Consider the following 13,913-nt stretch of genomic DNA (forward strand, 5'->3'; position numbering starts at 1 on the left):
TACGATTTTCATTTTCATAACACGCTAACACAGACCATTCTTCACACTTGAGTACATTTTACTGCTAATATGTTCTTGCTTTTACATGAATGCAGGACTCTTGTAATGAAGTATTTTTTACTTAAAGGATCAGTCCAATCAAAAAAAATAATTTCTCACTTACCTCTATTGGTACCTCGCTGTCAACAGTTTTCACTGAAACTGCTTTTTACCAAAGAAATAGCCCCCTTTTTTAAATGGAATTTTTCAGTGCTGTGAGCATCACAAGTGAAATTTACTTGCATTATAGTGGGGTGGAGGCAGAGATGGATATCTAAAAACCTGGACAGGTAAAACTAAAACTATCTGTGTGACTGTCTGACCTGACCTGGGGCAGTGTGAGATGAAAGCAGTACTCTGAACACTGTGAATATGTTCCAGCTCCCATCACATTGCTTAGTGACACTCTCGCCTTGATGGTTTTCAGTCCATTAATGGCACACAAGAGGGAACATTTCAGCTGTATGAGTGGAAGAATACATCAGGCTGTGTTGCGTTTATTTCTTTTAATTTCAAGTACGTATGCTCCTGGTTTGTAGCTCCCAGTGAGTGAGTGTCTCTTCACAGTGAAGCTCAGGTCATGCCTCTATCTAATTACAGAAATCCTGTTTCCTTTGAAAACACTGCCAAGATGCAACAATAGCAGAGGGTTAGATGGACTGCATGTTGCTTTCACGGATTCAGTTTTGCTAAGTTTTCTAGACAACAAAATGCTACAGAGGCAAAGCTATAAGTCATCTATTTTACAACAGAGTCGTAAAAGCCCCACAGACAGATTAGAGCATGAAGAGACAAAGAGCTGGAGGATAATCTTCTCTGAAGAAGATTTAGAAGACAAACATGACACAGAGTCGTGTTAGAAAATCCAGCATAATCCAATGGAGAAGGTGACAAAAACATGTTGAGTGCAGTAATTGGCTTGCTTTCTGTTTGTGCAATGTGCATGTGATTATCAACGGAGCCATCCAAAACAGTGAAATGTCCCAATTTGCAAACCAAACACAGTGTAATTAAGAATCTAAATAGCTTAAATTTGACTTGACTTGTTTCCACTGGTGCAGAGAATTTGTAATACAGAACTTCATATTAACTACAACATTCTTTTAATCTTTATCAGTCCTCTTTTCTAGTCTTCAACTCTTATTTTCTTAAAATGTGCTAATCTGCTAAAGGAGTGAGACTATTTCACCTGTTTCCAATACAAATGAGCTTGTTTTCAAAACTTTATATAATCAAGCGTCATCTACTTGATACTATTTCATCCATATAACATTGTAATCCTTAAGATTTCAGTCCTGAATGACTTGGGGACACCTGTGGTAACAGCAGTTCCTTTACATAATACAAGTCCCAGAGTTCCAAGCGAAATACACGTATTGACCACTGGGGGGCAGTTATAGCGGCATCGTTAGCAGCTACTCTTTCAGAAATTTAACAGAAGAAGAGTAACTGGTGTATCTGTTTCTATGATCTGTTTACGGGACTCATGGATGTATAATAAGAACTGGATACGGCGCTGCTACTGCAGCCAATTTTTATTCCAGTGGCCACTTGCGGTATTGCAACGGAAAACAAAAGAGACAACTGTAAAACTGTTGACAGGACGCCTCAAACTGCAGACAAGGTCAATTATGACTCTTTCTATTATGAATTTTTGAGCCATGGAGGTTTTATATTTGTAAAACTTTTCTCAAGCCGAGAAAAGCGATTTAAAAATCTGTGACATCATCACAATGTAAAGTCTATAGGCCGAGCGGGGACTCGCGGGCGCGGTCAGCAGGACAAACATTACTCCGAATATTCCGTGGGTTGCATACCCCGGAAGTAAACCCGGAAGCTAGAAAACTTTCTGGTGTATGCACCAGGCGAGTAAATCTCATTTGAATGAATAGGTGCCATTTTGGGGTCCTGTATCCAGTTCTTATATACATCCATGACTCCCTAAAAAGTTGGTATTTCACTCGGGGTGCCATACGTCATGCGTCACACAGAGTGTTGCGTGCCTGATGCATGTTCTCGTTGGTTCGCATTGGGCCGTCTCGTCACTTTCTGGATAAGCTTGCAAAACCGTAACCTAAAAAGTTGTCAATTTAACCTACTCTTTGCCTTAACCCCCAAGATTAAACCTACAGGAGACCTCACGTCTAATTGTAACTTCCAACAGAGATTTAAAAAAAAAAATGTGATCATCAATTTACGAAAATACACTTAGATTTTTGCTTCTTGTACTGCTGGCATGGCTGCAATCACGACTAGACTTCCCTGCAGATTTTCAAATAACTTTGACTGACTGCTGGAATACATGCTGCACCGTTTCCTGTGAATCACTTGTATATAGGTAGGTAATCTGAATCTTGCGTGGGAATGGCAGACTCCGCCACTAACAATTGAAAACTACTAGAGAGGTAGTTACAGAATGGCTACTGCTGAAAAAAATTCCAGCCATAGTTGTTTTAAAAATAGGGGGGTTGAGACCCGCCAGCCAATCAGAAGCAAGTATTCTCTATGGTCTTGGTAAAAGTGGAGTATTTTATCCACAATGCAGAGTTTATCAACAAGTCTCGAACGCTGAAAAAAACGCCCCTCTTAGCACCTCATATGTTTTATCACATTTTCATTTTTCTTGGCACAATTCCCTTGGTTTAGCCATTTTTTTTTAAATGAATGTCATTATCTTGAAACATGGCAGACTGCATTGTTATCAAGTAGAAAACAAACAGCTATCATCTATATATAGGCATATGTGTATGTATTATTTTAATAACAGAAGATGTTTAGAAAATTTTATTTTGCACTTAGACTTGATTATGTACACATTTTCAAACAACCTTCTCTTATGAAAATATTAATTTATTTAAATTATACAAGAAGGAGATTTGCTGCAGTGTAGCAGAGCAGGAACAGGGCTGATTACCATCCTGGAGCCTGTGAAGTGGAACAACTTGTACCAAACAATTTAATGTGTAAAGTAAAGCTTCGGCAGGTCCATATACTGTACGCCTGCTACAACAGAGGAGGACATTTTCCCCCGGCTTTGTAGCACATTTATTTTGGGAGCGGTCCAGGAGACAGCAGGACTACTTGGCATGGTGAACCATGTTGGAAGAGATGAGAGTTGGGGTCTAAGCAGCAGCCGACTTTGGTCTAACACATGAGGAAATGTCTGCTAACTGGGAGGACTGCCTTGCAGCTGGCAGCAGCCACTCTGACATACGCTGCAAATGGAAATAATGCTACGTTTTTTATTCATGACTCAACAGCAGGAGGGTGTAGGTGGCAGGGTGAAGGCAGTGGGTAGAGACACTGTCAGAGCCTGTAACAGAGGTCTCAAGTTTGATTCCTGCAACCGTGAACAATGAAGTGTTGCAGTGTCTGTGAGCAAGACAGTGTCTACCTGCTCGCTGAGTTTAAAGCTAAAATTTCTAAATTTCTATTCATGCTTGAGTAGGCCTTGGTATTGAAACACAATACTTTTTTGGTGCAGAATGAAATGTGTCCGTAGTAAAATGTCAAGTAACGAAAGCTGGCAAAAATAGGGTCTAAGATTTTTGATTCTATTTTATGAAGTTCTTCTTTTGTTAAATGGGAAAAAAAAATATATTTCTGTATTGGAAAAGTATTGTTTTCCTATTGTTACCAAAACTTGGGTATTGGCAATAGTACCAAAAAACTTCAACTGATGTTTGAATCAACAAGTCCAAAAATAACGGCAAAATGCGTTGTTAGTCCATGCCCTCTGGAACGACAAATATAAGCGTTTTCTGATCTGACGCCGCTACAGGACGACATCGTCGTTTCAAAAAGAAAAATGTTTTCTGATCTTACATTTGGTTTTGGTTATGGTTAAGGCACAAAAACAACTTGTTTAGGGAAAGATCAGGGTTTGAGTTAAAATATCTACTTCATTTTGGGGCGAATTTCCATGGTCCATGGGAACGACCATGGTCGTAGTTAAACGGAAGCCAACACTGGCTGTCAGTTGGAAATGGGTGACGAACAGCGGTTCCCTGTGTTAAAGTCCAACGTTTTGTTGACCCATCCATTCACCCTGACCTCCTCCCTCTGCAGATTTTGTTGCTAAATAATAACGTCACCTGAATTCCTCTTTTGCACCCCATGGAAAGAAGTCATAACTCCTACTGCCGCTAGAAAGCTTTGTAACTTTAACATAAACATGTTGTTTTTGGGCATTTGCTGAAAGGACTGATGCTGTTGCTATTCTTTGGAAGCGTTTGAATTCCTTGTCTTTTTTTGGTCATCTGAACCAATATTCAACCTCATCTTTGAATTATTTCTGTTTCCCTTTTGACTTCTTTGCTGCCTCTGATAGATGTTTATTTTTTAATTTTTGCATATGCTGCAGAAGATTGTGTCAAACCCCTGACATTTGAATCAGACATTGCAAAAGTTGAACTATGTGCCAGCTACCAAAGTGTATTATCCACTACTCATGTTACGCTGTTGATTTCAATATGTGTAACAACAAAAAATGGCTGAAAATGTGTCACTGACTGCTTTTAACAGACATTATAGGTATCGTCAGCTAGAATGGTAGTGAGCTGCTACGCAGAGCAAATAAACTGAGTCACATAGAAGCAAGTCCAGCCACAGCAAATGTGCAGGTCTGAATGTCTTACAGCACTCGGCACCATGCAGAAGAAGTTACAGATCACTGCTTTAAAGGTGATTTTGTTGTATCCTCAATATCTCCCCCAAAGTTCCTCGCAGCTCACTGTGGATGTTTTGAAACTCAACGCAGGTCACAGCTGAGGTTGAAAACATCAACAGAGCGAGCTGAAAGGAAATTTGGGGGATTTGGGCGAGCAACAACGAGTGTATCTACAAGCAAAGAATCTAGTAAAACCCTGCACGCTTGCTACAGGCTCCTCCCACTGTTCCAGTTGACCCTCCAACCTCAGACCAGTGGGTTTCCAAGCTTCTAGCCCGCCTCCTGATCTCCTCCCTCAGTTATTATGTAGGTGATCTGGCTCTGCACGTATGCACGGCCTTACATCTGGCATTTATTAGTGTATGCATACCGCTTGTTTTGAGTGTAAATAATCAAATATGGCTAACTGTTTAAACTAGAAATAAACAGGTGTCCAAAAAATTCAGATGTAGACAGAAATTCAGAACAGTGAGTCCTGTGGTGTAAATGTGGTCTTTGACTTTGCATGGAGAGCAAGTGAAATGTATCCACCAACACTTTCACTGCAAAAAACAACATTTTATCAAGCGATTTTGTCTATTATTGAGATCTTAAAGTCTTACTTAAAATAGGTGAAAAACTCACTGTTATATGATTATTTCAGTTTTCAATACAAATCAACTTGTTTCAATGTTTATCTTGAGTGTAAGTATCAGAAAGAAGACAAAATAATGCAGGTTGCTGCATGAGAATGAAGAAAAATCACACTTGAATCCAGAGACTCTTGACTGTGTTTAAAGAAAAGCAATATTTTAAAGAGCCAAGTGAGTAATTAAGATAAACATCTTGTACATCTTATTCTTTCTGAAGTTGTATACATCTGCGGCCCTCTGGAGACTTTCCTGAACATCATGAAACTGTTTCAAAGCGAGATCCAGGACCCAGAAAACTACGCCATTTTCTATTTGGACGTGTTTGCTGAGAGCTTGACGGAACGCAAACCGTGGCAGAACTCCGACTCCCACGCCGATCCCATCAAGGTCTTTAAGGTACAGTGAACACAGAACACACATACACGCACATACTGCCACACATACAGTATGCAGCAACAGCCATGCGTCTGTTTGGATCAGTACTCTTGATTAATTGAGATTATGTTCAGATTCTTTGTAGCTTTATTGAATGTGGACTATCACAGTTTCACCCGCTTTGTACTTGGAGTCAGGAAATAATACAAGACCAAAACCACCATTTGGCGTGAGAAATGGATGTCTCTGACAACGTTTCTGTTGATTTTCTCTCTAAATCCCTTACTGCATTTCACAGAACGAAGTCAGACATGTATAAGAGAAGCTAATGTGCACTCTAACTGATGATCTACAGGCTGCGATGGTGTGCAAATTGAGTCTCCCTAAGGACAAGGACCCCTCAACCCTTTCTACCACTTTAAGGAGTGAAATTCTTGCATGGCATTAATGAATGAGGGGAGGTGTTTTCACAGGAAGCCATTTAGCCCTACAAATTAGTGCGGTGAGACATAAGAGAGTGGGCACAGATGTGTCGCTCGTCTAATTTATCTCTCTAAATGTCACATTGCTTCTCTTAATTCTCATTGATTCAGTGTTCACAAAGTTTTGAAGGAGAACGCGTCTTTCTGAATATAAATCAAGCATAATATTAAATTGATTATGGCAATTTCTGTCCTAATGGACCTAACATATGTTTGCTTAAATAGCTTAAAACAAACACTTGAAACATTAGCTTAAGAAATTGATGGAAATGAATGTCTCCCTTTGCACTCCATTTGTAGGTGATTTAGTGTTGTGCCTGTACGCATTATTCCTCACACATCTCCACCTTTTATCTCTGCACATTTGGGATACACTCTTAGTCTTAGTATTTGTTATGTAACAATAATGAAGTAATTTGATTTGTTCAGTCAAAGCTCTTGAAAACAATGACTGAGGACGGACACTTTGAACAACTACTTTAATCAGCCCACACAAATTCAAGATATTGTTGTTTGTGTCATGATAATTCTGCTGGTTCACAAGGGTTGGATTTATTTGAAGAAGAAAGCAATTTTAAGATTGGAGGGAGTGTTGGAACCATGAATTGATATTAAATAGCTTTAGCATCAAACACAGTGATCTCAATATATGTTTATCTGAATATGAACTGCTCCTAACCTTGGCTGGAGAACAACATTTTGGCTCCCATTTTGCTGATCATGCATGTCTGCAAGCCATAACAGGGCTCATTATGGCAGTCTGCTTCCTTCAGAGCAATAATTGCTTGTGGAAGTTTGTGGTGGGGTTTCAATAACTGTTGTAACATGAAAAACAATCTATAGCTCTTCCAGTTAAGAGCAAAGCTGGAGGACTTCATAGAAATGTCGAAAACTTGTTTTTGTGATAGCAGCAAACATATCGACAGAATCAAAGGTCACTTGAGGCAAATATTTGGACTGAAATGTCTGGCTGAATATTTAATTTCTCTTTCCAAACACTTGATCAAACATTAAACATCTCTGTCACTACTCATGTGGTGTTACTTCACGTCCTCACATCTCAGCACTGTTTTTAGCTTGACCATCATGGACTTTTGTCTAAAGATTGTTTTCCTCTTTAGACTAATTTGGTAGTATACTGTCTTAACAAGTGATTTCAAGTAATACTGGATGTGAAAATCACAAAGCTATTTTTAAAAAGGTTGAAAAAGTGTTTGCCGGTGGAGTTGTTTAATACAAATGGCCTTATTGTAAGAATTTTATAGAATTAAATGGAATTATACTTGATGGAATAATGCATTATATTGTCTTGTTTAAGAAGAACAAGCGAAAACATTCAAAAAAGGAATACGGGACCAGGTTATTGGCAGTGGTGGAAGAAGTACCCAGATCTTCTACTCAAGTAAAAGTAGCAATACTACAGTTTAGAAATACTCTGTTACAAGTAAAAGTCCTCTATTCAAAATTGTACTTAAGTAAAAGTACAAAAATATTAGCAACAAACTTTACTTAAAGTACAAAAAGTAAAAGTACTCATCATGCAGAATGGCACATTTCAGAATTATGTAAATTCTATTATTGGATTATAATTATTGATGCATTAATGTGTTCATCACTTTAATGTTGCAGCTGGTTTGAAAGAGTTTCCCCTCTGGGATCAATAAAGTATTTCTGATTCTAAAGGTGGAGCTCATTTTAATTACTTTAGATACTGCTGGCTAGTGTTGGGATTTACAGTGGATAAAGAGGCACCAAATTGTTTAGGTGCTATCAGTTAAATTTGGCAATCAAAATGATCAAAGATAATCATAAATAATAACTTTAATGAATAAAGTCCTCGGGGGCACCACTCTTCTTAAAGAAGAGAAATGATAGCCAATCAATTGATTGAGTCTCATATAATATACCAAACCACAGAACAAAAGGGTGTGTGTGTGTGTGTGTGTGTGTGTGTGTGTGTGTGTGTGTGTGTGTGTGTCCAAAATGGCTGCTTGGGCCCAAGATGGCGTCAAACAAAAGAAATCAAACTCAAAATGGCAGCTGAGCTGAGCAGCGGCCGCATGGCTAAACAAAGAAAGGAAATTCACTAGGCCGTGTGGGTTAACGAGTGTGGCTCTGTTAAAGGGCCAAATGGAAGTGTATGTGTGTACTCTATAGGATAAACGTGCCAGGTTAGAAAGAAGATAGTTGCATGCAAGACCCTGTGTCTGTGTGAACATGAACACTAACCTAGTGGCTACCAAATTAACCTAACAGTGAAAACACATCACACCAATAAAACTCAATGAACCCAAATCAATACACAAAAGTAACACAGTCCTGTGCTTAGCCGTGTACTCTGCTATGCTATGTTATGCCCAGTTAAATGTTCGGTGGTTACATTAGGAAGAAGTTGCTGTTATTATCTGGCTGTTGCGTTGGAATGAGTCAGGCAGGGAAGAATATTGGTTCCGATTGAGAAAAGTCCTTGCTGTGCAGTCCGTTTGTGCAGAGACTGAGACTGAGCTCAATGGCTCTCCTTTGTTTACAGAACAAAAGAGCATGTGGTCTCCTAATAAAAGTTCAGTTAAAATCCCACAAATGAATGAATTTAAATGCTAGTGCCAGTGGTCCCAACAGTAGCTTGTAAAGTCTTAAACCTACAATAATACATTTATTTGTTGATTATATTTCCTATTATTAAACTGAATATGGAAAGTAACTACTAACTAAAGTTATCAAATAAATGTTGTGGAGTAAAAAGTACACTTTTTGCTTCTGAATTGTAGTGGAGCAGAAGTATAAAGTAGCAGAAAATGGAAATACTCAAGTAAAGCATTGTCAGCGGCATTGTCACTGACCACAGTATCTGTCTTCTTTAATATCAGATGACTGAATGAATGAAAAAAATTATTTTGGGGTAACAAAACAGCCCATGATTGTTCCTTATAGCCTTGGTTAGACAGTTAGCATGTTAACATCTGAAAGATTGCGTTAGAATTGACCCTCAAGCAGAATCAATTAAATCAACCAATATATTTTGTGCTAAGCTTTACTGAAATACAAGCATATATTCTTGTAGTGACACTCTTTTATAGTTTACTATATATTATTTATATATATATCTATCATTTTATTTTAGATTTCATTTAATAGTGACTCATTTCTAGAAAATTCCAGTAACAACTATAGGGAAATTGCATTGGAAACAGACATTTGGGTGGTTTCACAATGGCTAGCGTACTTCCACTTAATCTTAGCTGACCTTACCTTATTTTGTACAAATGTAGGTTAATACAGAGCAAAGGTGATGTCATTTATATAATATCTGTCTGTTTCTGATATCAGAAGTGATTTGTGGTCACAAAACGCTAACAGTGCAGGAATGACTGTTAGCCTTGGTTTGACCATTAGCATGCTAGAAGTTCAGTGACAGTTTGCCGGTAACCCAGTTAGCCGCTTAGTCAGTTAGCAGTTTGTGACCCTCAACCACAAACAACAAAAAGATATTACTAACAATGCCTAGAGTGTATAATTTGGGATTATCTATGCTGAAATACAAAATGAGTTGCAAGAGACAGGAATTTGCAGTCTAGATGATGATGTTAAAATATTTTTTTAAATTAAGGATGAAAACAAGACAAAACGTGCTAGATAGCAATTTTTTAGAACATAAAACTCACAAAAATGTGTTTTCACAAGGTTTTCCCTTGACAGAAGATATATTCCAAAGGCAGGAGGCTGGGATTCAGTGTCTTGTTCAGTCAGAGACAGACACATTGGATGGTTCAGGGATCAGTCCTAAATCCCCATATCTCATGCTGTAGTTTTTTAGAAATGTTTTTCCCTCTCTGTGTCTTCTCCAGTCTGTTTTCGTCATAACGTACCGGCCTCCTGATAATCCAGAGTACAAAGACTTCCAGAGGAAACTCCATGCCAAAGCCCAGAGGGATTTCGGTGTGCATTTGGAGCCATCTCTAGTAAGTTAAAGACTATGAAAACTTGCGTTCTAAGCAGCATCACAACCTCTTTAATCTTTTATAAGCTATTCTGTGCAGAAGAATCCCCACTGTGCTGTGTAATTGTCAGCAGTTAATGATGAATGATATTGACAATGATGTTAGCAATTAATATTTTTCTTTTATTACTGCTCTCATCTCAGCTATTAAGTATGGGAGTTTCACAATAGTACATTAGACTGTTCTTTCAAAAGAATTTAGTGTTTGTTGGTATTTGGCACTTTTCATTGGCCAAAATCGTATCATTTAATAGAAGCAGGATCTTGAATGTTGGCTGAGGGATAGGCATTTCCTCCCTTAAAATGTTAAGTCATTTTTTGATTCCATCATTAAGCTCCTTAATCATAGCTGTGTGTATTGCTCAAATTCCCATTGTTGCTGGTTGTTCAAAATTACGTCTCTCTTCCTGCAGATGGACTACATCGCCGGCAGCTTCTATGATGGTTTCGTGCTGTATGCAATGGCCTTGGAGGAGACACTGGCCGAGGGTGGCGCCCAGAACGATGGCATTAACATCACTATGAGGACGCAGAACCGCCGATTCTGGGGTAAGCAAATGTTAGTGACTGCTTCATATATTAGAGTAGATTTTTAAAGATGAATGTTTCACTGTGGCAATTTGTTATATTTGAACTATTTTACGTAAACTCTGCTGCTTTTTTGGTTTTGATGAGTGTGACACACTGATTCCAACGCTGCAGCTACACATGGATATACATGTATGTGTCTCATGCAAAATGTTAACTTGACTTAAAATGTTGTCATTTTGCCGTAAAGCCATGGCTGCCTCTCAGGTAACAGGAAACGGTTCTCTCCAATAAACATGCAGTGAGGCATGAAACATGAAGTGACCGGCCCAGCCAGCTGTTATTGGAAAGCACCAGTGACCCCAAAATGCTATTAAAACATACCCTTTCACCTCAGTAATTATAGTGTAATTGAACAGTTATCACACAACACTCCAGTTAATAGTCCATTTAATGCTTGATGTGGGTGCTCACACACTTCCTTGTTTACTTTGCTGGCTGCCAGAACTGCTCTCACATCATATTGGAAGAAGCAGAACAATGGGATGTTGTTGCTTCAGCTTAAAAGGGTTGATGAGGGTTGTTTTGCTCAGCATGATGGGAAAAAAAACAAGGAAAATAGGGCCCATGTTGAAAATAATAATGGAAACTTACACGTCATTATTGTGGATGTTTTGACAATGTTTAATGTTACCTGGTTATACAGAAGCAAAGATGATGAGAAGAATGCACAGTGCAAAGCTATAATGTGATAAGCTGGAAATGATGCCGCTACTGCCATGATTTTCAGCATTATCTGTTTGACTAGTGCTCCATTAGAAACTGTGTATTTTGCTAAGAAATCAATGCTGTGAACCGAACTGATACTCTGTGCATCTGTTGTTGGCACACTGTGAACCCGACCACTGTCATACAATGTCTGTTGAAGGACAACTTGCAAAATCTGGCAGGTATTCTTGTTGTGACTCTTAAAAAAAAAAGTACAACAAAGATGAAGAATCCAAGTTTATGATGCACATTCCTGAAGACACAGAAAAACTCCTCAGTGTACACAGTGAATCATTCAAATTTGAATGGGAGCAGATGTAATGAGCACATCTCAGTTTGTATAATGACCATATATGACGTTACACAGTCTGAATCAGAATCATAGTGTGGATACTGTTTGTGTTTTAGGAGTGACGGGACTTGTTACCACTGACCACAAAAATGCCAGGGATATAGATGTTAACCTGTGGGCGATGACCAACCAGGAGACAGGAGAGTATGGGGTAAGTCATGCCTTTACTGTTAATTTGCTTTGTGTTTAATGTGTTTGTGATCTTCAACAGAGTTTTATATGGAGGGTGGTAGATGACTAAACTGACATTTTGATGTGGACTATTCCTTTAAAGTGCCTGTGTAATGTAATAAGATGGTCATTTTCTACTGTGGTATGAAATGTTATTGCATGAAACAGAAGGTTTGGCGCAGGGTTTAATGTCAGGAGGGAATTGATTTAAAAGAACAGAAGTCAATGAGTCAAAATAAACACTGATGTTTAATGTAGATTTTACTGGTGGTAGTGCCACACAGAGCTGCAGCACTTTATAAACAGATTTGGCATAGAGACATTTTATTGGGCATGGACTAGGCTGATAAGGAACTAAGGAGGTACTCAGTAGACCTTTTTCCTTACATATCATGTTATTCTTACAGAGTTACTACCATGTTATTTTTACACATGTACACTGTTAAGTTTTTCAATACTAATGCTTATACCAGAATTTTTTTGGGGGCACCCTAGCAGCCAAGGGATAAAGGCGTCAACCATGAATCAACCTCAGTTCTTGTAATCTCTCTACTGTTGGCTATCTAATTAAGGCATAAAACACCCCCAAAACAAACCTTTTTTCATTTAACGAAAGAGGTCAGAGTTCTCAAATGTTGGGGAACTGGGCACAGGAACCAGGTACAACCAAAGTGCACCAAACGGCGACACACACAGGTCAGGAACACTCACAAGACAGGAACAAAACTCAAGGCAGAAATCCCACCATGTAGTAACAACAATGACCCAACACTGAACAAAGACAGAGACACGGACTAAATACCCTAGGGGAGGTGAAACAACGAGACACAGGTGCAAACAATCAAGGAAGGGCCAACAGTCAAAACTGGAGGGAAAACAAAGACAGGAAGTAAAACCACAAGACACACAAGGGAAGGAACACACTACAAAATAAAACAGGAAGTGACAAAACCTTAAACTATGACATTAACTTAATATTTACAACCAAAAACAGCAAAAATGTAGAGAGCAGAGTGCATGTGTTCCTTCCCGCAGAAAGTCTCAAAACAAAGAAGAAGTAAAGTTGACGAAGTGTGGTAAGTGCAGTTCGTACAATAAAATACTCGCGATACTTGATACAGCGGAGACGGGGCTCCGTTCATTCCTATTGTCAGATTTTGCGCATGTGCAGAACGGATTGGGCAGTTGGTACAAATCGGGCACTGACACCTTAAAAAGCTGCACAGTGGTGCATGAAGCCAAAAAAGTTCGACTTCCCGGTATAAAATTACCCGGATCTTCCTATAGCTTATGCATTGTGCGGCCCCACAGGAGCAAGCATACTAGCGTTTCCTTTAACCCCGCCTCACTCGGCGGGCTTGGGGCTGCGCGAGTTGAACTTCTGGTTTAGCCCTCCGCAAACTTGAATGGGGATAAAATTATTTAATCGTGTGGCTCTTCTAGACTTTCCAAATGTTATTGGACTGAATGGATCAAATTCAGATAGTGAAACGAGTCATTTCGCTGGGGTTGTGACACTCAATTTATCCACCGTTTAACAGCTGCTTCTGTCACAATGTAAGTCTGTGGGAAAAAGTCTTGTGGGGCCAGTGTGCATCACGTGACGGACCTGGAAGTTGTAATTCCACGGTTTGGAAGCTATGTCAATTTGGCTTCAAAGACCAGTGCAATTCCTGGGGATTTGAGATACTTCCAGCAATGACTTCCAACATTTCCCTTTATTGGAAGGTACCCAACTTTCACACGAAACCCAATATTCCCATGTACACAATTTAAAAAGAACAAGCTGACAATATATCAGCAACACTTAAAGAACATAATGAACACGAATGCGGAAATACTAACACACATGCTTCAAAATAAAAGTCTGCCCTTCGAACCCTCTATGATTCTCACAGAC

At 39.0% G+C, this 13,913-nt stretch overlaps 2 protein-coding genes across 2 annotated transcripts in view; one reads left to right on the top strand and one right to left on the bottom strand.

Annotated features, from left to right (window-relative positions):
• Window positions 1-13,913, top strand: part of npr2 (natriuretic peptide receptor 2) — a 65,492-nt gene that overhangs the window by 5,276 nt on the left and 46,303 nt on the right. The window contains exons 2-5 of the mRNA XM_044175102.1: window positions 5,558-5,736; window positions 10,043-10,156; window positions 10,608-10,743; window positions 11,899-11,993. Coding sequence (XP_044031037.1) covers window positions 5,558-5,736; window positions 10,043-10,156; window positions 10,608-10,743; window positions 11,899-11,993 — 524 coding nt within the window. The remainder of the gene's footprint in view (window positions 1-5,557; window positions 5,737-10,042; window positions 10,157-10,607; window positions 10,744-11,898; window positions 11,994-13,913) is intronic.
• The window catches only part of spag8 (sperm associated antigen 8), a 76,486-nt gene that overhangs the window by 4,232 nt on the left and 58,341 nt on the right, over window positions 1-13,913 (bottom strand). The window lies entirely within an intron of this gene.

This window comes from Siniperca chuatsi, linkage group LG18, assembly GCF_020085105.1.
Source record: "Siniperca chuatsi isolate FFG_IHB_CAS linkage group LG18, ASM2008510v1, whole genome shotgun sequence".
Classification (NCBI taxonomy): domain Eukaryota; kingdom Metazoa; phylum Chordata; class Actinopteri; order Centrarchiformes; family Sinipercidae; genus Siniperca; species Siniperca chuatsi.